Source organism: Falco peregrinus, chromosome 1 (assembly GCF_023634155.1).
Source record: "Falco peregrinus isolate bFalPer1 chromosome 1, bFalPer1.pri, whole genome shotgun sequence".
Taxonomy (NCBI): domain Eukaryota; kingdom Metazoa; phylum Chordata; class Aves; order Falconiformes; family Falconidae; genus Falco; species Falco peregrinus.
In genome coordinates, this window is record NC_073721.1 from 88,133,788 (window position 1) to 88,153,415 (window position 19,628).

The window sequence follows — 19,628 nt, forward strand, 5'->3', positions numbered from 1 at the left end:
CTTACCTATAAACCTTGGGAAAGGGAGGAAGACAGAAAAGTAAGGGTGTGGTCTTATCACCTGATCCATATAATTTCCTATTATCTGATTTTGCTGGGAAGCGCCTAATCAGATCTGGCGAAACCCGATGCTCCAAATAGAATGGGTTGTAGACGTCACAGTGGGGCCATTGGTACACGCTGTGCAGTTCTGCTTTCCGGTCACCAAATGAGGCTCTGGTAGATTCTGTGGAGCACAAGTAAACATCAAATGCAAGAGTTCCAGACATAACACATGCTGCCTGGCTTCATAAGGCAGGCAGAGTGCCTTCAGGGCAAAGGACAAAATATTTCCAAGTTATCTACTTCAGGAAAAGGACAAAAAAAGAAAAGAAAACATACATATACATTATGCCAGATTTCCAGTGTGCTAGCAAACACCAGAATGAAATTGCCCCTAAAAAGTTATGCATACCCTGTCTTGGGAGTTCCACAATAAATGTTTACCTAGTTAAAATACAGAAGGCTCCAAAGGCAGAGATAGCCAGACAGAAATTAACAGCAAAGGTAAAGCCATGTGTACTGAAAAACTCTGACTTACTTGGCTACCTACCCCCAGGACATGCCCACTCATCTAATAGGCCCCTAGACCTTCAGGAGGGTCTTGTATGGAAAGATAATGCAACCTGCAACTGCAGTCTCCTTGTCATCCAGTTTCTATAGGAACTCTGTCAGGGGCAAAATTGCAGGGCCAAAATGACTTTAATTGTTGGCTGAGGCACAAGTAGACAGATCTGAGGATGCTTGAATCCCAGCCCTTTACTCAGCCCAGTACAGCACAGCTGCCCTATTTTTCTTTCCTTTATTTACCATAATGTCATAAAACCCATGCACATCCTGGTCAGCAGAACAGTAAAGAACACTGCTGTAGTGCTTCACTTTGTCTGTCTGGAGTGAAAATAAGCCATATAGAACAGTAAAGTAGAGAATGGGGATGGGGTGACCTGGACTCTGACATGCTCTGATGTTTGCTTCCTTCACTTCACCTCCCTGGACTTCAACCTATCTGTTAAAAAGTTCTTTACCCCATTATAAAGTATCTTCAATTCTGCAAGTGCATTGCCCCATAAAAGGCAAACTACTATTGCTGTAAAATCCTTTCTTCCAGGTGTTAGTAGAGTAAGTAAAAAAGAATAACTCCAACACTGACATGGAACATGAGAGATGATAAAGCAAGAATTCAAGTATAATGGGCTTGAGCATGATGTACATGAGGATGAGTGCTACAAGTGAGGCCATAAAGAACTGCTACACAGCAGATAACGGAAAAGCCAGTGTTCCAGACCAGGAACACGCTTCTCCCTGCTAGCTTACTTCTGTGACAGCACGAGGCACACTGCAGCTAGTATTGAAGAGAAACGCTGCCAGAACATAATAGCTTTCAGAAGGGATGCCAAGAGCTAACACTGAGCATGTCCTGTTTCACTAAAGGAGAATGGTCAGACATGCACAGAAAATGGAGTGGAACTGAGAGCAGAATTTGGACGTCTACAGATATTTAATAATGGTCTAAGCAGCAAATACTCTAAACACATTCTTTGAATATGCTGGTGCTTTGGCTAATGTGAAGAAAGAATGACAGCACACTTCACTCTATTTAGTAAATCTCCCTAAAAAGTAAACTTGTAATTTTAAAACACAAATTAATGAGGCTTAAAAAGCTAGACTTTAAAAATTCAGTATTTATATTTGGAAACAGAAATGGAAGTTGCCTACTTGACATAAAAGCCGCTTTTCAAATATTTGTTAAAAAAATTAAAATATTTGTTCAAGAGAGACAATTATGAACAGTCAGGTCATCCTGCTAGAAGATCTCCCAGCTTTATAACCTAAGGGCCACTCTATTCACCAGGTCCTTCAGAAATGATGAAGCAGAATTCCCAATGAAGACAAGTCACTGGTTTACAAGTCACTGACTGATAAGATTGTGTAGAACTGCACGAACAAATAAAACATTTATCTAAAGACTGTTAGACACATCTTCCTTCTCCCTGGAGAACACTAGTTCCTCAGAGTCCTTGATGGACTTCTCTGTACAGTACCTTGAGGATGAAGTGCAAAAAAGCAAAGCAGAACCTGAACCCAGACTCAGTAGGAAAGGTGATTACCAGGAGCATGTCCTGCATGTCCATACCTCATCCAAGTACAGGACTTACAAGAGCTAGCTGCTGAAGTAGCAGGCAAGTGGAAAGGCTGAAGGAGATGAGGCTCAGAGATGAGAAGGGCCTTACATGTTCTGCCTCCAGCTATTAGGTTGTCTGTCCATGGCTGGTAAGGCAGACATCACAAATAAAGCACACTAAACAGACTGGGCACAGAATGGCCAATCTATATGGAAAAGCTCTGCCGGGCTGATTAGCTGGGCTCTGGTACCAGCGCTGCCAGCAGGGGTGGGTGAGGGACAGGAGGAAGTCTGGTAACAGGCATGCAGGAGAAAAGCAACAGCAAGGACCTAGGGAGAAGAGAGAAGGGTGGGAGTAAAACCATACAAGCACAAAATTAGTTATTATGCAACTTGGGGTTCATTTTTTTCAGTTATTAAGAATTCCACCCTCAGAAAGGAAATAAAATCACATGGGACTAAAAGCCTATTACCATCTTACCACGTCCTCAAGGCAAAGCATCTCTAGAGAAAGCAACCATTCACATACGCCCCCTGCCAAAATTTTCCCTTACCTAATTCTAGGCTGCTTCTGTCAGGATCAAGAGCCTAGAGATAACATACACTCTGTAATTCATGTTACTGGGCCAGGCTCCTATTCTTAAAAAATGCCACTGTGTCTAAACTGCATGTACATGATTTTGGCAGTCTGAGCATGAGACTAACTGGCAGCAGTTGAAGCACAAGATTGTTGTAAAGCAAAGAATCGGAGTATCATGTGCAACCTTATACCACTGAGATCTGTGACCCCTGGCCTCCCAATGAGCAGCAAAAAGAGCAGGGAACAGTACAGGCCATGTAGTAGCACATGCTACTTACTGGCAGAATACTGGCAGAATTTGAGAAGATGTGTTAGTATGTTAAAACACATCAGAGTACATTAGACACAAAAGCCAGACCACTCTCCTCTTTTACTTGAGTGATCTGGACGCTGGGGGATGTTTTAGGTCTTTCCTTGGCTCAAATAAACTCTTTACTAAAGCTTCTATTTCCTTTAAGTATGAGCACTGGTGTGCAAATCTCCCTTTCAGTTTTATTCATGCAACATCACAGAGATTCATAGTGAGATGACATCCTTCCTAAAACCTCTACCTAAAACATAAAACCTAAAAAAAAAAGAAACAAGACCAGGCTTCTAGAAGAGTTCTGCAAACATATGTTTTCAGTAGGAATATGCGACAACTTTCAAAGAGTAGTAGAAGCTAAAAAACTATTTCAGCAATGCTTTTTGTATTTTACCTTGAATCCCTCCAGCATGTGAGATACTAGGAAGGTTCTTTGGCTGTACATAAGCCAATTTGAATGGAGGGACCACAAATGGTACCTCCTGACCATCCAGGGGCAGTTTAGAAAGCAAATAATCCTCTGAACAGCCAACTTGACGCTTCACTGACACTGAAGACAATGGAGGCTTCTCTGCAATAGTTGGCTTGCTTGCAGCTACTGCTTCAGATTCCTGCACCATGGAAACTGCTAAAAATAAAGAGCAAGAAAAAGACAGTCCACATGTGCATTAAATTTTGAACAATACTATGAACAGATTTCTTTTATTTAATAGGATCTGTGCTTGTACACTACTTAACAGCTGTTAGTATTCAGTTTTACCAGCATTCAGGACTAGCACCTGGAGAAGATATTCATCCTCATGACACCTGTACTGATCCAAGCTCTTTGTCCCCCAAGCTTCTATATTCATAGCTACTTTGTTCTTAAGTGAATTTTTACAAGAGGTACACTTGTATCATAGAAGAGTTCTTCAAACAACTAAGACACCAAAGAAAACCCTAACAGTGAATCCACAGGAGGTTAAAAAAGAAAGAAGTGTTCACTCTTAGAGTTTGAAAGATACAAGACCTTTACACAACATTAGGTACAAAAGCTAGCTTTTTTGGACAGCATTCTAGGCTGCTAGCAGCAGACTTCACATAAATGCTATTTTTCAGTTTCAATTCATAACACTAACAAGCATGTGTTCAATCTCCAAGTGGAGTTATGGAAAGAATTTTGGATGTTGTAAAAGAATTCAAGTTTATCAGGGGTGACACAGTCATTTTATTAATGGAAAATCTCATCATTAATGAAGCCATGAGAGCAAAACCCTTAGTCAATGTCATTATGTCAGAACTCACGATCACTTTTTTCTTTTTCCATGCAGAAACACCATTTACAGCAGTTTTTTATACATTCAGTTGCCATTGTTTTCAGTGTTGCAATTTAGAGGAGACCGCAAAGATCCAGTGTAGCTATCAAACCTGAAAAACACAATAAACCAAACAGTAGTAGATGGAAATAACTGCAATCAAAATGCAATTTTATCAGTTATTTAATATGTGATTGCTTATTTGACACAGTCCCAGGGTCAATCAGAAAGTTACTTCAGACATGAAAGGATCAGAACCATTAGATTTCTCTCACTGAGACTAATTATTTTTCATATAAAAGCAAAAGGAAAGAGACAATCATTTTAACGTATGGCATCCAAGTACTTTCAGTGACCCACTCAGACAGGTCCCCGTCTTTCGGGAACACTAGAATTCTCCTCATATTTGAGTGTGCCACTGGGCTTTGGAGTTTACTCAGCTTTACAGCTGTTTTGATGTGGTCTTAAGTCATTTGCAAAATGTGTTTTTTATTCCGTTTCCCTTGTTCTTATTTCTCCTATCACCTTTCACTCATGTACTATTTTCACATACATCCATATGCGTTTACATTTTTCACTCAACATACTCCATACTTTACATTTGAAAACACTCTTTATGAATTATGCCAAAATTGCCTTCTTTGAGGAACTACTGCTTTCTCATAATTGTATACATATGAAACTGAAGACCTGGTTTATTATATAATTGTCTGCTATGCATACAGAAATAAGAGAGCACTGACTTCCAACAAAATAAAAGGCATGTAATCTACTAAAGAATGAGAACAAGTCTGTAACAGCTGGTTAACATTAGAAGAACTTTATGACAATGCTAACTGGCCTCATTTAAATGTCTTTATTCATATCCTTATGTTCTCTTTTCAGAGGGACACAGACAGCTGCATTGCTTCCTGTCCAAAACCTTAACTGTCTAAGCCTAGTCCTTTTACATGTACCTAAAGTACACGAGATTCTTTGTAGAACATACCCAAGACATGATTCCAACTCCAGAAAGGTTAGAAGACACCAAACAGAACATGAACATAAGCTGAAGTGATGCAGGATGACAATTAAGAGAAAGGGGGAAAAGCACAGAGAGAAGATGACAATTACATAAAAATGGACGTTTGCTCAGTTATTAAATCGCAAGAAACTGCCGAAAGCTTCTGTGCTCTAGCACAGAAGTCATTCCCACCTGCAGCTTGAACAGTGCCATCATTTTCTTTGTATGGGTATTCCAAGACAGCTACAGAACCACATAAACATTGCGGAAATAACACTAATATCCCCAAAACTTTTCTTTCATTAAAAGCACCTCAACATTCTGATGGATGCCAGGTGGAGATACTAAGCTACAGACATCTCATCTTGGAAAATATGGGCTTTCTTGTTTTAACATTATTTCCATAGGCAGGGTGCAACTGAAAGTTATCAACAGATGTATCAATTTGCAACTACTGACCAAACGCAGCATATACTTACTGACCCGCTCTTGTGTGCTCTACAGTACCTCAGCACCGCTATTTATGTTTTAACTTCCCAGTTTTGCAAAGTCACTGAGAGCATGTGGCAGCATGAGGAAGCCTTGAATTAACCTGTTATCTTTAAAATACTAGTGTGAAATATAATGAAGGTTTATTCTTACAACTACACGACTGTTCCAGAATTGTTCTTAATCATGAGCTATCACAAGTACTGATTAGAAGGAAATTCCTAAAATATATTCCCATTAGACCTAAACCTAAGTAAACCATTATTCGACTGCAACAAGGACCTAAGGGAATATTTTGTTTAAGACAATGCTTCTGAATGGTTTTTGCTGGGTTTACCAGTAAGTGACATTAATTATTTCCTCTAGTTTTATACTGCTTTTTGTGGTCAACGGACCAAAATGAACAGAATGCAAGTGAGCTGAATATAAAAACCTCAGAAGTAGCCTGAATATTGGTACATATTATTCTGGAAAATGGAACACTAATGAAGAAATTACAGCATAATCTCTAAGCAGACAGGGCAGGGGCACAATATCTTGCTGTAAAAGGGACATCATTACTCTGCACAGAAGCCATCACTCAGTACTTGCCCTGATCTTGAAATTGCATGAGTGTAAGTACAGTATGAGATCTGCATCGAAAATCTTCAGAAGTGACACCACCAACTCCAGAACCCGCTCTACATCTTTACAGAAGCACAAAAAGAGGCACGGGAATTTCTTATCAAATTCTCCTCATCTCTAAGCATCAAATATTCACCACTGCTCCTCCCTCAGAGGTGCACTCACAATAGCCAAGTCTGCTAGAATTCAAAGTTTACTTTAAGGTTCCCATGCAGTGATTTTCCCTCCCAGCTGTTATCAGGACACAGCTGGAGTTAATATGTTTTACTCTTGTTCACCATGTTTAAACTGGGCTGAAACAGCTGCTTCATTTGCTCTAAGCTTTGCAACAATGGTATCTAAGCCTCAGTGGCAGTTTGTGCAGGCAGTCTTTTATCTCAGAATGTTCAGATTAAGTTTATTCACTACTGCTGGTGAAGAAACCAAATGCTAGTAACCACTCTACTTTCCAGCTACATAAAGTAGAAAAGTTAATTTCTCTGCACCAGAGAAAATTCAGTTCATGGCAGTGATTTCTTTCCCCAGAACTGTTTAGCTGAAACTATTAATGTGAGCAAATAAACAAATGTAAAGCATCTGTCACAAGCAGTTGCCTTTCCATCGCTGGGCTGAGTGCCTTACCTAGAAAGAAAGGGCTACATATGGGTATTGAGGATGTAACAGTAACAATGCAATTCATAATTTGCACTTCTATCCTTACAAAAGACCATGTTTTTCATAGTAAGAGCACGTAACCTGTGATAGTCTTTGACCATTACCACCTTCTCCTCATTTATCAATATGTAAACATTCATACATTTCTTTCTATCTGAAACAAATATAAAGCAATTCATCACTACCTACTGTACAGAGGAGAATATACTATTTACAGATTACTGTTTTGTAGGCAAGGCAATATCGGTAGCCAATGCCAAAATATATAGACACATAGCTTAGAATTTCCAATCCAGTTTGAGCTTAAATACAGTATTTTGAAAAGAACATTCCAAGAGTAAGTGACTAGAACAGTTTACTCTTTTTGGTTTTTTTTAAGCTTAAAAATTTAATGGTTTCAGTGACAAAATCTGTGTTCATGTTCCTAGGCTTACACTACAGCCACATTACAAAAAAATGACCTCACTTGCTGAGGGACAGATCATCTAGACACAGTGCTCCCTTATCCTGCTTACAGCACTTTGCTTTGTTCATGAAATTACAACATGGATGGTCGCAATTACTTTTTAAAGTTTCAATTCACTTAATTAAGCCACAGAGATAAATATATTTAGTTTTTTGTTTTAGTTCAGAAGAGCAATCCTGGCAGTAAATTAGATGGCATGCCTCCCAGTTCATGTGTTTTCTCGTATCTGTATTTCCCACGTTGCCTATGGTTAGTTATACAACTTTCTACTGCACGCAAAGTTTAGTCTTAACCATGTGTGACACAGAGAAATTTAGCAGGTTCTATTGTATATTTTATTAACTGAAAATGAATAAAAATCTTGTATAAGATTAAAGAAGTATTTCATGATCTTGAAAGAATTTGACATTTTTATCAAAGGTTAAACTCCCACATACCAGAATATTTTGCTGGTGTCAGCTACCCAAAAATTCTCAGTATCATTTAACAGTTATTAGAAGATTGTACTAACATGCATTTGTCTGGGAATAAATTTACCAAAAAAACCTGAACTGTAGAGACATTCATTAGTTGCACCACCAAGTTCCAAAAACGTACTGACTTCCCAGGAATACCATCTATCTTAACAAGAAGTCAGGACTCCTTGACCCTCTCTCCAAGTTTTGGCATCAGTTTTTGTTAGGCAAGATGCATATGTCAAAGACATCCTCCGTTCTGGAGATAATAGACTGGGAAAAGGACAGGAGAAAAAAAATATTCCTGATTTTCAGACAAAAAACTGAGATAGAGAAATCAAATCACTTGCAGCAGAAGAGGGAACTGAACCCAGATCTTGTCACTCTGTCTCAAAGTTTCTCTCTTTCTTGGTGTTTTCCATGGATTTCAGCAAGCTTTTTCATTCCTCTCTTCCTAGTATCAAGCCAAAATAAGATAATCAAATGTAACTCAGCAACAGTCCTTCCACACTTAAGGCAGGAGAGCCAAGGTTATTAGAACATCCTGGAAACAACGAAGTTTAAAAACCAACCACACAGACACAGAGCCTAGAGAATTACAATCACTACTATTTTAATGGGTTTAGATGGCGAGCATAAATTATCTTAATGATTTCCAGATTTCTCTGATAGAAATTTTGAATGAGCTAAAATCAGATAAACAGAGTATCAAAGACTTCAGTTCCAGATGCCTCCAGAACGGATTACAAGACAGAGAAGTTTGGAGAAGAAAGTAAATATTTTCAACAACTCATTAAATAAAAAGAACATGATAGAAAAGGGGTGATTGCAATATTAAATATTAAAAGATGAAAGCAATCTGAAAAGAATTGTCAGGTCTTTTCTGCCTTATGATGAAAGGGTATGTTTTGCAACAAGCTTGTAGGTTGCCTACGTATTTTACTGCATTTAATCACAGAACTGCTCCATAGGAATTGATCAGGTAACACATTTTAAATTACACAATAGACACAAAGGTGAAATAACTAATCTTAAATCAGGAAAGCTGGCTAAACCAGAGGTTCAAACGTTACGAGATGTATTGCTAGCCGTAAATGTATAAAATGCATTCTTAGATCTGCATTCCAGAAACAATCATGGCAAAATTTCTAGTAGCCGTAACTCCTCACAAAGCAGGAGGTATAAAAGAAAGTATCCGGAATCAGAGATGACCAGTTGTTAATACACATTTGGGAGAGATCCTCAAATGACCTAAGTGTCTACAACTCCAGTAGCCCCAGTGAAGCCACAACACTTTGCGGTATCTGAGGATCTGCCCTGTGAAGAAAGCGAGCTCAAGCTTGCCAATTCACACCTCAGCCAAACACCACATTTATGCTACCTCTGTGCCTTTCTGCCTTTCAGATCCAGGAGATGCAGTTAATCCCAGTCTTGTAAGTCCTTCAAAGAGTGTAACAATACCATCGCAGGTCTCCAGATGATTAACAAAAACACAGCACAGCAAAAGCCACTTCTGCTGCTGGTCAGAAGGATTCTCTTTGGACGGTGCAGATGCTGCGAAAGGTTTAACTTCCACAGCCAGCTGTTTTGCAGTTTTATTTCTGGGGGAGAGCATCTGGGAGTGCAGCTCTTCATCTGAAGCGGGGTGGCTTGTGACCACTGAATCTCAAAACCGGTAAACACTAGTACAGCTTAAATAAATAGTTTTGAGAAATTTGCCTCCAGGTACCTTGCTACCGTAGCAGCAAGGACAGCCCATGCACTCACCTACCCACATAGTGCCATGCATGGGCACGTACTTGCCAAAGACATAAAGCCTGCAGTTTAAAAAAAAAGCCCTATTTATTTGGGACTGTAGGCAGGTCTGATTTGTAACATCCACACAGGAGAGAGAGTCACTTTAAGTGGGTCTGAGTTTCTGTTCCTGTTCATTATAAACCTAGGTAGTAGTAGGTTGTCTGGAGGAAGAGGAAAAAAAAAGGAAACAAAAAATGTCATGCCAGCACACACCTATCAGGTGCATGGTAAAAGGCTCCTATCTCTGCCTGTTTCAGCAGAACCCTACAACAGTGATTTATGTAGTAACTAGTGTGTGTGTGTACATACACCTTCCTTCTCTGCTTGCAAGTGCAACTCGGGGAAAAGCATGAAAGCTCTGGGAATTTGCACACAGAGATTATTCCAGTTCTTCTGCCTTCCAAGGAAACAAAACGTGAGGCTTTCCTTTCTTTTGTGCCTGGAAAGAGAAGAGGATTTCACCCTAAAAGCTGTAGATCACAAAGCAGATGCTGAAATAACACAACAGAAGAAAACGTTACAAGGCGGCTTTTCAAGGACACAATCAGAAAGGCATTCTTGTGAAGAGACATCTTAAAACAGTTCAACAGAAACATAATGAAGACAGGCAAAGGTCTCCCAGTGCAGCAAATAAATGAAGAAAAAGTGTAATTACATATTTAAAACTGAAAAAAAAAAAAGACTATGCATCATTAACCTAGTTAAACGATGGAAATTTTATGATGGACTGTTGCACAGCCTTCCTGGGGCAAAGAGCCTAGCGGCATTGTAAGCAGTTACACAATTACATCTGGCAACAGACACAGATGGTAAAAAGTTGCTGGTAAAAGTGTCACGCTCCGTGATGCAAACAAACCACTAACGGCCTAGGCATAGGAAGCACTTTCCCGTGCTGTAAATGATGGCACAACAGGCCACTGGGGGAAGCGTCACAGGTTCCTCTCACTGATCCCAGAAACAGGAAACTGAACTGAACGGACCACTGGTCCAAACCGGCACAGTCCTGCCCTGCTGAATTCTCTTTTTCACCTACAGTTTGCTAAAGCAGAATCTTACTTTTGAAGACCCGAAGGCCCATTATGTGCCCTTGTCCCACCCTCCTCAGTTACTTACACCACTGGATTTCAACCAGTTACTCCAGCACGATGCTGAGCAATGTAAGCAGGAAGACATTTGGGTTTTATTTCAGAAAATATTTCAATAGCTAATCGCCTGCACTTTTAATATTTTAACTGTATTTCCAGTTTTTATGTCTTTGCTATATTAAGAGTGTTAATTATCAGCAGTATCTCTTTTTCACTCAGATCTTAAAAGATTAGGATCTAACTTTCCCTTATATTTCTCTTCAGTAAGCTAAGTAGACCAAAGCAAGTCATGTAGACAAGTTTAAAACTGTAGGTTTCACACCACTCAAGTCTGTTTTGTATAGTTCTTCTCAAAACATTATCCCACTTCTCTGACCAGTTTTATTTAGGCTGATACCACAACCAAACTATGCACCTCAGGCTCAACCATGTCATAGGATAACATGAGGTGAGAATATATTTCATTAATTAATATTTGCAAAGGCAAGACTGCTCTCATTCCTGCAGCACTGTATTGAGATCCCAAACTGCTACTGGTCAACCATTGCCTTGGCATCCTCCTGGCGATATCCTGAGCAAGTGGAGGAGGATGGCAGCATACAGACAGCATCTCCATGGTCCCTCTGGTGACTGCCTGAGCGTGCAAGTAAGATACTGTTTGCTGGGGTCTCCTAGAGGTAACAGTTGAACATAAAGTTAACCCTTTTCATCAGCAGGAGTGCTCAATACTTCACTGCTATCAGCTGGGATGTGACAATTGTAGAAAATATTACTTACTGAGCTTTAGCAGGCTTCTCCTGAGGCAAAGAAAACCAACTCGGAAGTCAACTCTTAGCTGAGCTGTTGTCATAGCAGTAAAAGCAGAGCTCACTGTGATCCCATGAGCTGCTTTGTATGTTCTCCTGCCAAAGAGGTCTAGCTCTAACTGAACCAGGGCAGAAGCTTTGCCTGGAACAGCCGTGTCTTTCTACATGCTGTTGTGAGAGACCGTACCGTGTCCCACTGCAATCTTCCCTTCTCCTTCCAGCTTCTCTGCCCAGACAAAGATGATCTAATGTATGTCTCACTTCACACAGGCCCTGAGCTGAACCCTACAAAAAGAGCGCTTTTGCAATCTAGCTGTGGTTTCCCTTCAGCTCAACAGCTGCTTCTTCCCAGGGCTCCAGACTGGAGGAGGCCAAATAGCCTTCAGCGCATCTGCACAGGCAGCCCCGGCACAGACCACCACAGTGTGTCACAAAGAAGAAGTAATTGCTCTTGCCTACTTCCCTGAAGAAAAATAAAGCTGAGCAGGTGTGTGTGCTTGAGTGACTGTGCTACAGGAACAACTGCCTCTGCTTTCAAGGCACCCCTTGGAGAAGGGGAACAAGCCCTGGCACAAGTACACGATCCAAAGTCATCCCCTGACACAGCCCCAAGGGACACCCCGACTCTGGCTCAGCACTATAGCCTTGCACCTGCAGCCCTTAAATGCAGACTTAATCCAAGCCTGCCCCAGTGTGCAGAAGATTAATAATATCATTTACAAGGGCCAAAAGAACAATTTTCATAAATCTGAGCCAATTTTTCGCACGCAAGATTTATACTTGAATTAAGAAGGGAACATTATAAATCTATCCCATGATAAAGCTTAAAACTTGGGATCTTAATATGCTGAATCCCCTATGTTCTGGGCTGTAAAAGTTGATGGAGAGAGTGTTTCTTCCTAATGCTGTGTTAGGCAAGTAACCAATTCATTCAATTACTAAACTGACAACACTGTTCCTGTGAACTATAGATAAATTCACTGACTTGGACAAGGATGTACAATATGGTATGTATTGGGGCAGTAAACACAAAAGAATAAATCCATTATGTTGGACTGCGGATGATTTTGGACTCAGACGGAAAACAGCAAAGCAAGAGTTGAAGTCAGGACACCAGAAAATAAAACTTAAGAGACTGAAATCTCTGTAAAAGGAACTTGGCTTTTGATGAGAACATGGAAAGAATTCAACATAAGATAAGTCTTTTGCTCTAAGCAGATTAGGAAAAAATCATGACAATCACCAATAGTTACTTTACAATCTAACTTAGAACTTCAGAATTTCTTTATGTATTCTGTGTCAGTTTTTAATCCGATTTTTTCTCCTTCTGCAGTAATGCCAGGAAGCCACAAAAATAGAACTGTCAGCAGTCCCTCCACAGCCCCGATACCGAAAAGAACTGGAAACATCTGGATGCGTTTTTCAACAGGACAGCCAAGAAGAAGGTATTTTAGGCAAGAGCATCTGCCTGTGCAGTGGAGTTCCCTAACATGGCTAAACGTGTCTACCTTTGAAAAGATGGCCCTTGGAAACCATCTCAATGCAATACTGAAAGAGAGCGCTGAATGGCATCCAGGACTCCTGAGCCTCTGCCATGACCACAGAGCCATACAGAAAAAACACATGGATACAGATATAATATCCAGACAGCTAACAAAAAATAGCTCCTCCTGTATGTATGAAATAAGAAGAAAACCCAAACAGTTTTGCATGGAAAAATACAATTTCATTACCATTAAACCATTTTAAGGGAACCCTGAATACCTACAAGACTCAGGATGGAATATTTCTTTACATATATATATGTATGTATGTATGTATATACACACACATATACCCCCACACCCCTACTGCCTTGGTTTAGGTTAAGCAGTTTTTTATTAGCTATTTTACATTAACTATTTAATAGTTATTTTACGTATAATAATTATCCTGTTTCATGATGAAAACAAAAAGCTTTAGATTATGAAGTTTCTACAGGATGAGGATTCCCTGTTCAGCAGCTCTGCTCCGCACTGTCACTCTATAACCAGTTACAGCATTGTGCTGAGAGGAAGGATGTAAGTTGTATAAAAAAGACTGTGGCTGAGATTAAGAAAGGGAATAGGTGACTGCAGTACATCTCATATATGAAAAAAGATTAAATAAGTGACTCGAGAACAGGAAATGGGAACTGATCTTAATTAATTCAAATCCAAAACAGACTGGGAGTACAGCTTTGCAGGGCACAGGCACTGAGCTCAGGAAGCTTTAAACACACTTTAAAAGCCCAGGAGGAGCCCATCCTTATAAAGTACAACTACTCTTTTTTTGCTTTGAATCCTCCCAGACCAGAGGCCCACAACCACTTTCAACAGCCTGTGCAGTGCCTCTCAGAGAGCTGTACTGGCTGGAGTAGCTGGCAGCTCAGGCAAATGAGTGGTAACAAGGCACTGCACAAAAGAGATATTTCAAAAGAATTTTGCATCGACTTTGGGAAAACCCAGAAGAAATCAGAACTGTCTCAATTTTATGGGAGCATCTAACATCCCAATTGTTGTTGGCCAAATGCTGCTACAGCTATGGGGCGTGGTGGTGGAGCTCCGCTCCCTTCTGGGAGGACAGCAGCCCTGAGAGCAGAAGTTGGCAGCATGAACTTGCCATTCCCTTTTTTCCCTCAGGAAAGGTTTGCTTAACAACAAAGGGAACAATAGCTACACCATCAATGTATGTTTTTTTTTTTAATCTTGTGGAGTTTAAATCAACACTCTTCACAAGAGGTTTCTGACCCATGACTTCACACATTGGTGAAACTAGATCTGGAAATACACATACCACTGAACTGAACAAAAGACAGGATGATTCAGGGAGATGGTCTGTATTTAATCAAGGTTTCATGGAGGAAACTTTTTAGCTACTCCGGTCACTGCTGAGCAGACAGAGAACCTGAACAGGAGACTGACAGAGAGTTCCCAACCCAGAGGCCAACAATCCCATTTCGCAAAAGGATATCGGAAAAACAAAACCACCAAAACCCCAACTCAGACCTGAAAGGTTTTGAATTTTCCTCTACTGTGAAATGAAACTGGTCATCAGAATGTTTTGTTGTCACCTAGAAGATCAGTGCTAAACAACATTTCATGCATCTCAGAAACAGGAAACACAGCGTGTTTTTGGATCATTTCACCGCTAACCACGGAAGCGCTGCTAGCTCAAGCTATTTTAAACCTCAGCCTAACCCTCCTCCCTGTATGGCAGGCGCTTTTCTCACCGAACAGATACACACACAGTGGACTGGATGCCTGAATTTTGTAAAGAGAACGCCCCCTTAGCCCTTCTTTATCTGCCCCCTCTAGCTCCTGCCAAGCCTCCTGCCCATCTGCCCAGGCTGGAGCACACAGTACGAGTCCACATCCAGGTTCCAGGCTCCAAAGCATAGGTGCCAAATTGACTTAAGTGCCCAATAGGTTTTGAGGCCACTGGGTCACGGGTCCTTATAGACTGCTTTTTTGGACTTCAAAGTTGGTTTAATTGCCAAAGCATCAACTCCAGAACTTGAGTTTCAGGCCAGACCCAAAGCTCATTGCAATGAACACATGAATCTCCCAGACACCAAGGGCCTTCGTTTGGGACCTAGTATCTGTTCTCCCCAGTTTAAGTGTGGCTATTAAATCACTGGGAAACAAAGCTTCGTAACAAAATCACCAGGGTAAAATTTACAGGAAAGATAAGCATCAGATTGCTGACATAAATTTTTTTTTGGCACTGAATTCATGTCAACTTCAGTGGTGATGACAGGCAAACAAATACTCATACTAAGCTTAAGAGAAGTGTCCTCACTAATTCTGCACAGTCTGATGTATTAACATGAGTAAGAGATATGATGCAACACAAACGAGCTCAAATCAAACCCAGGATTTGAACCTCTTCCCACATGAGGCTCCTCATTTTAGGTCTGAAGATTCATTCTGGCTGCAGAAGACTATCAACACAATTTTTCTCTGCATAAGCAATCTTTCTGGTGAAGCCTGAATAGCATTACTAATCAGAATGACAACATGCCTTAACCCAGACTCATGCTGTCCTACTTAAAAGTCAAAGCCCGCTTTGCCTTTCACTTTAAGGAGATGAGATCTTAGGTTCTCTGCTGACAGAGATTGGGTGTTGCCCTACTTAAGAGAATATTTACCAGATTTAAGGTATCTTGGGAGACACCAATTCAGTGTAAACAAAGTTGTTCTTTTATAAAATTAAACAAAAGTCCGAAGAGGGGAGCAATAGGTCAGGATATGCATCATGCAAGATTCACTAAATTAAGTAAATAGCATTTTAATCAAGCAAACAAGTTCACTAAATGTTTCCACCAAAGTCAAAGGGTACTTCTGGTATAAGCCAAAGCTAGCCAAAGCCTGGCTTCCTAGCAGAGGCTGCTGTTCTAAGGCAGGTCCTCTGGCTCTGCCCACCACATATGGGGGCTGCATCTGCCTGAACTGAAATTGCCTAAAGGTCTGGCTGCTACCAGAAGGGCAGCTCGGTTCCCTCTTGCCTACAACCATTCCTGTGGATCTAGTAAACATACAGCTGCATGATGAGTTGGCCCAGCTCACTGATTAGATGATGCAAACCTAAACCACCAAGATAACATTTTATTTTTTTTTAAAAAAAAGTAGGTTTTCAACTCCCCCTGCGGTTGACTGCACAAGGTGGGGTCAGAATGCACAGTGAGGAAAACAGGGGCCAGAGCAGGACTGCCCTTTTCACAGCCAAGCCACAACCCTGGAGAGTGCATTCAGAGTAACACGCATCTGAAACTAAAACACCTACAAGTATGATGAACAGAGGCTGAGGGAAAAGCCAACCAGCTGATATGAAAACACAAGTGTCAGAACAAACAAGTAAGAAGACTGAGCTTAACGATTACAACAAAGAGGCCAGAGTCTTGAACTTTTTCTCTAACACTGTAAATTAATAGCCTACACACGCATGACTGACTGAACAATCCTGCTCACATTCCTTCTTTCCATAGCATAAGGAGAAAGAGGACTTAATCACCTAGGGATCCATCACCTAAATCAAGTGCAGGGAAGGGCAGTGGAATTGATGGGACTTCTGTAGAGTCCAACATACCCTTTGGGTACAGTGTTTTCAGTAGGTGTGATTTTTATAAGTATTTGCAAGAATCAAGGGGAACTTCAATAATAAATACATTTTTCTTGAAATGTAATATTACTTAAACATATGTATTCTGTAAATATATATTTTAATATTTAACATACAGCTGGAAAAAGGACCAGAAATCAAACCTCTCCACTCCTGGATTCATGCCATAGCTACTGAGCTGTAGGATCACAGCTCACCTAATGAATATTTCTGTATTGAAAGCAAGGCAAAATGGTTTCATAAGTAAGGAGTCAGAGACCACCAGCCCAGAACAACACACAAGTTTATGGCTCTAGCACTCTCCTGAGAAATGAAAGACAAATTCAGAACTTGGCTCTTCACATCAGGGTAACAGCTCTAGACAAAGCCTAGAAAGAATAAGGAGAGGAGAAAAAAAAGCATGGAAATATATTCCCCTGCATGTTTTTTAAGTGGTCTTGATCATCTATATGTAATTCAAAGACACTTGGGCTCTCCAAGAGCAACTTGTCAAGAACACCTTTCTTCTGGATCCCTGGACAGCTTGGGCACCTAACTAATCAACACTGTCAAAACTAAAGGCATATCAAGCAGCAGACCTCAATGCATTCAGCGAATATTACCAGGAAAAAACTGAGCCTGCACAGATCAGAGACCAAGGGTTAGGACTGCAAGGATCTAGCTCTGAGGAGTGGGTGCCCACAGGATCATTTAGATGCCCAGGCACTTGACAGCTGTGGCCCAGTGTACATCCCCCTTGAGATCTAGTTCTCTTCCTGCACAATTACAACGGCACTGACTGGAAGTGTTCATTGTAGGAATGGCCACCATATCAACCTTTGTTTTCTTATCTAGGGAAATGCGTCACATGAGTCATTGGGCACATTTCCACACTGAAGGAAAGTTACAAGATCAGCTTAATTTAAGATTACATTTATTTCAGACTGCTGATCAGTGATCTGAACCACCCAGGAACCCAGCCGTATGGTATGCATTATAGAGTTACACTGTGGCTTTTGAACGGGACAGTTTGAAACTGCTTACAATCAGGCGTGCTCCTTTAACAGCACTCTTGGAGACAGCAGGTTAAAACTTCAGTAAACAAAACGTATTTTCTGATGCTAATTTCATCCAGTACAGAAGGGAAACTCTAGCTACAGTCACAACTTCCTTCTGAGTTTTGGATAAACTGTATCTCTAATTACCTGAAGTGTTCCTGGAGAAGGTGATCCAATTAATTATTTGTTGCCTATAATAATTTTTAGCTGTTAATTCATACAGAATATTTGGATGTTACAAGGATATTTTCTTATAGCAATACCAGTGTGAGACTGTCTTAAGTACAATTTAATCCTGGACGTAATTTACATGAAGCTTTAATTCTGTAGTAGTTCAGTATCTTTACTATTTTCCTACATGCCTCCATTTATCAAGGTCCATCACCTGACAGACAGTATAGCCCATCATCCCAAGCCAAATCCTGGAAGCACAACGTCAAATTTAAACTCATACCGCCATATGCAAACAAACCCCTGGCACTGCAAGGTCCTCCTTCACTGCAATCCCCCCCGGCACTGCAGGGCGGTGGCACAGCCCTGTCACACATTGCCCTGACACCAACTTCTGCCACCCGCGCCAGGCCGCCAGGCTTCAGCCTACCAAGAAAAAGCACGTACATCAATACCCTGCCATCCTTAAAGAATTCTGGCGTTAAAACCACGCTGCCCCACTCAGTGTACCCATCTGTATGCATCAAGTGAAACATCAGGGTTTGTAAAAAAGGCTGTTAGGTTTTGTTTCTCGGGAGCCTTATATGCACAGTGAGAAAATAATAACTTACTAATTGCAGAAGTACCGCTGTGTATTCACGTTTAAATACTCCAAGTATAAGCGCAGAAGGCAGCTATCTTGTATTCGGTCCCATCAGTGACACACACGGAGGAGTCACTCCGGCAGGACAGCCCGGGAGCCAGCCGCCCCCGCGGGTTTTGCTCCCCTCGCCCTGCAGTGCCGCCACCCTGAGGTCGCCACGCGTCACGGGGCTGCCGGGGTCGGCACAGGGCCCGGCCGGCACTGCAGAGCCCACCATTCCCCTCCGCCGAGGGCCCGGCAAGGCAGCAAGGCACCGCTTCCAGCGCCCGCCCGCAGGGGACACGCGCGCCGCCTCGGTGCCGTGTGCCGGGCTCCAGCGGCGGCCGCCACCGCGGGGCCTCGGGCTGCTCCCGGCGCGGCGCCCGGCCCCGCCGCCCGCACCTGCCGCCCCGCGCTGCCCGCGTCCCGCTCAGGGCCGCCCCGGGCTGGGGCTCCGGCCCGGGCCCCCCGCTGCCGCCCGCCCCGGCCCAGCCCAGCTCCCCCGGCGCGGTACCTGCCCGGAGCGCCCCGCCGCCCCTCAGCCCGCCCGCGGCTGCCGTCTGCTGCCCGCGGCTCCGGCGGGACTGCCCCGCTCCGGCGCTGCCGCTCGGTGCCTCTCCCGCCCAGGCCTCTCCTCCCCTCCCGCCCGGCGCCTGCCGGCCGCCGCCGGCCCTTCCCGCGCCCGCCAGGTGCGCGCCCGCAGCGCTTACTCACCGGCCCGGCGCGGGGGGGAGTTCCCCGCGGCCTCGGGCCTCACCGCCTCACCCGAGCCGCTCACGGGGGCAGGCTTCTCTCCAAACAGCCGCCGGTAGCTTTTCCTTGTTGCTCGCTGGACCGTTACACTGGCAAAGGCAGGACCAAAGCCACCCCTGGCTTGGCTAGAAGCATAACCAGGCCTATACTTTAGAGAGGAAAAGCGAATTTTTATCTTTTTACAACGT

At 42.3% G+C, this 19,628-nt stretch overlaps 1 protein-coding gene across 6 annotated transcripts in view; it reads right to left on the bottom strand.

Annotated features, from left to right (window-relative positions):
- TC2N (tandem C2 domains, nuclear) overlaps positions 1 to 19,320 on the bottom strand; it is a 30,804-nt gene extending 11,484 nt beyond the window's left edge. The window contains exons 1-4 of one of the 6 annotated variants that reach the window (XM_055813269.1): positions 19,202 to 19,320; positions 4,329 to 4,451; positions 3,439 to 3,669; positions 61 to 225 (exon numbers count right to left, since the gene is read on the bottom strand). In XM_055813269.1, the coding sequence (XP_055669244.1) occupies positions 61 to 225; positions 3,439 to 3,669; positions 4,329 to 4,395 (463 nt within the window). In that variant the 5' untranslated portion in view covers positions 4,396 to 4,451; positions 19,202 to 19,320. Of the gene's footprint in view, positions 1 to 60; positions 226 to 3,438; positions 3,673 to 4,328; positions 4,452 to 9,411; positions 10,450 to 18,676; positions 19,038 to 19,201 lie in introns of those variants that run through there. The other 5 variants (XM_055813260.1, XM_027793177.2, XM_005241916.4 and 2 more) reach the window with 5 other exon arrangements.
- Between the last annotated feature and the right edge of the window lie 308 nt (positions 19,321 to 19,628).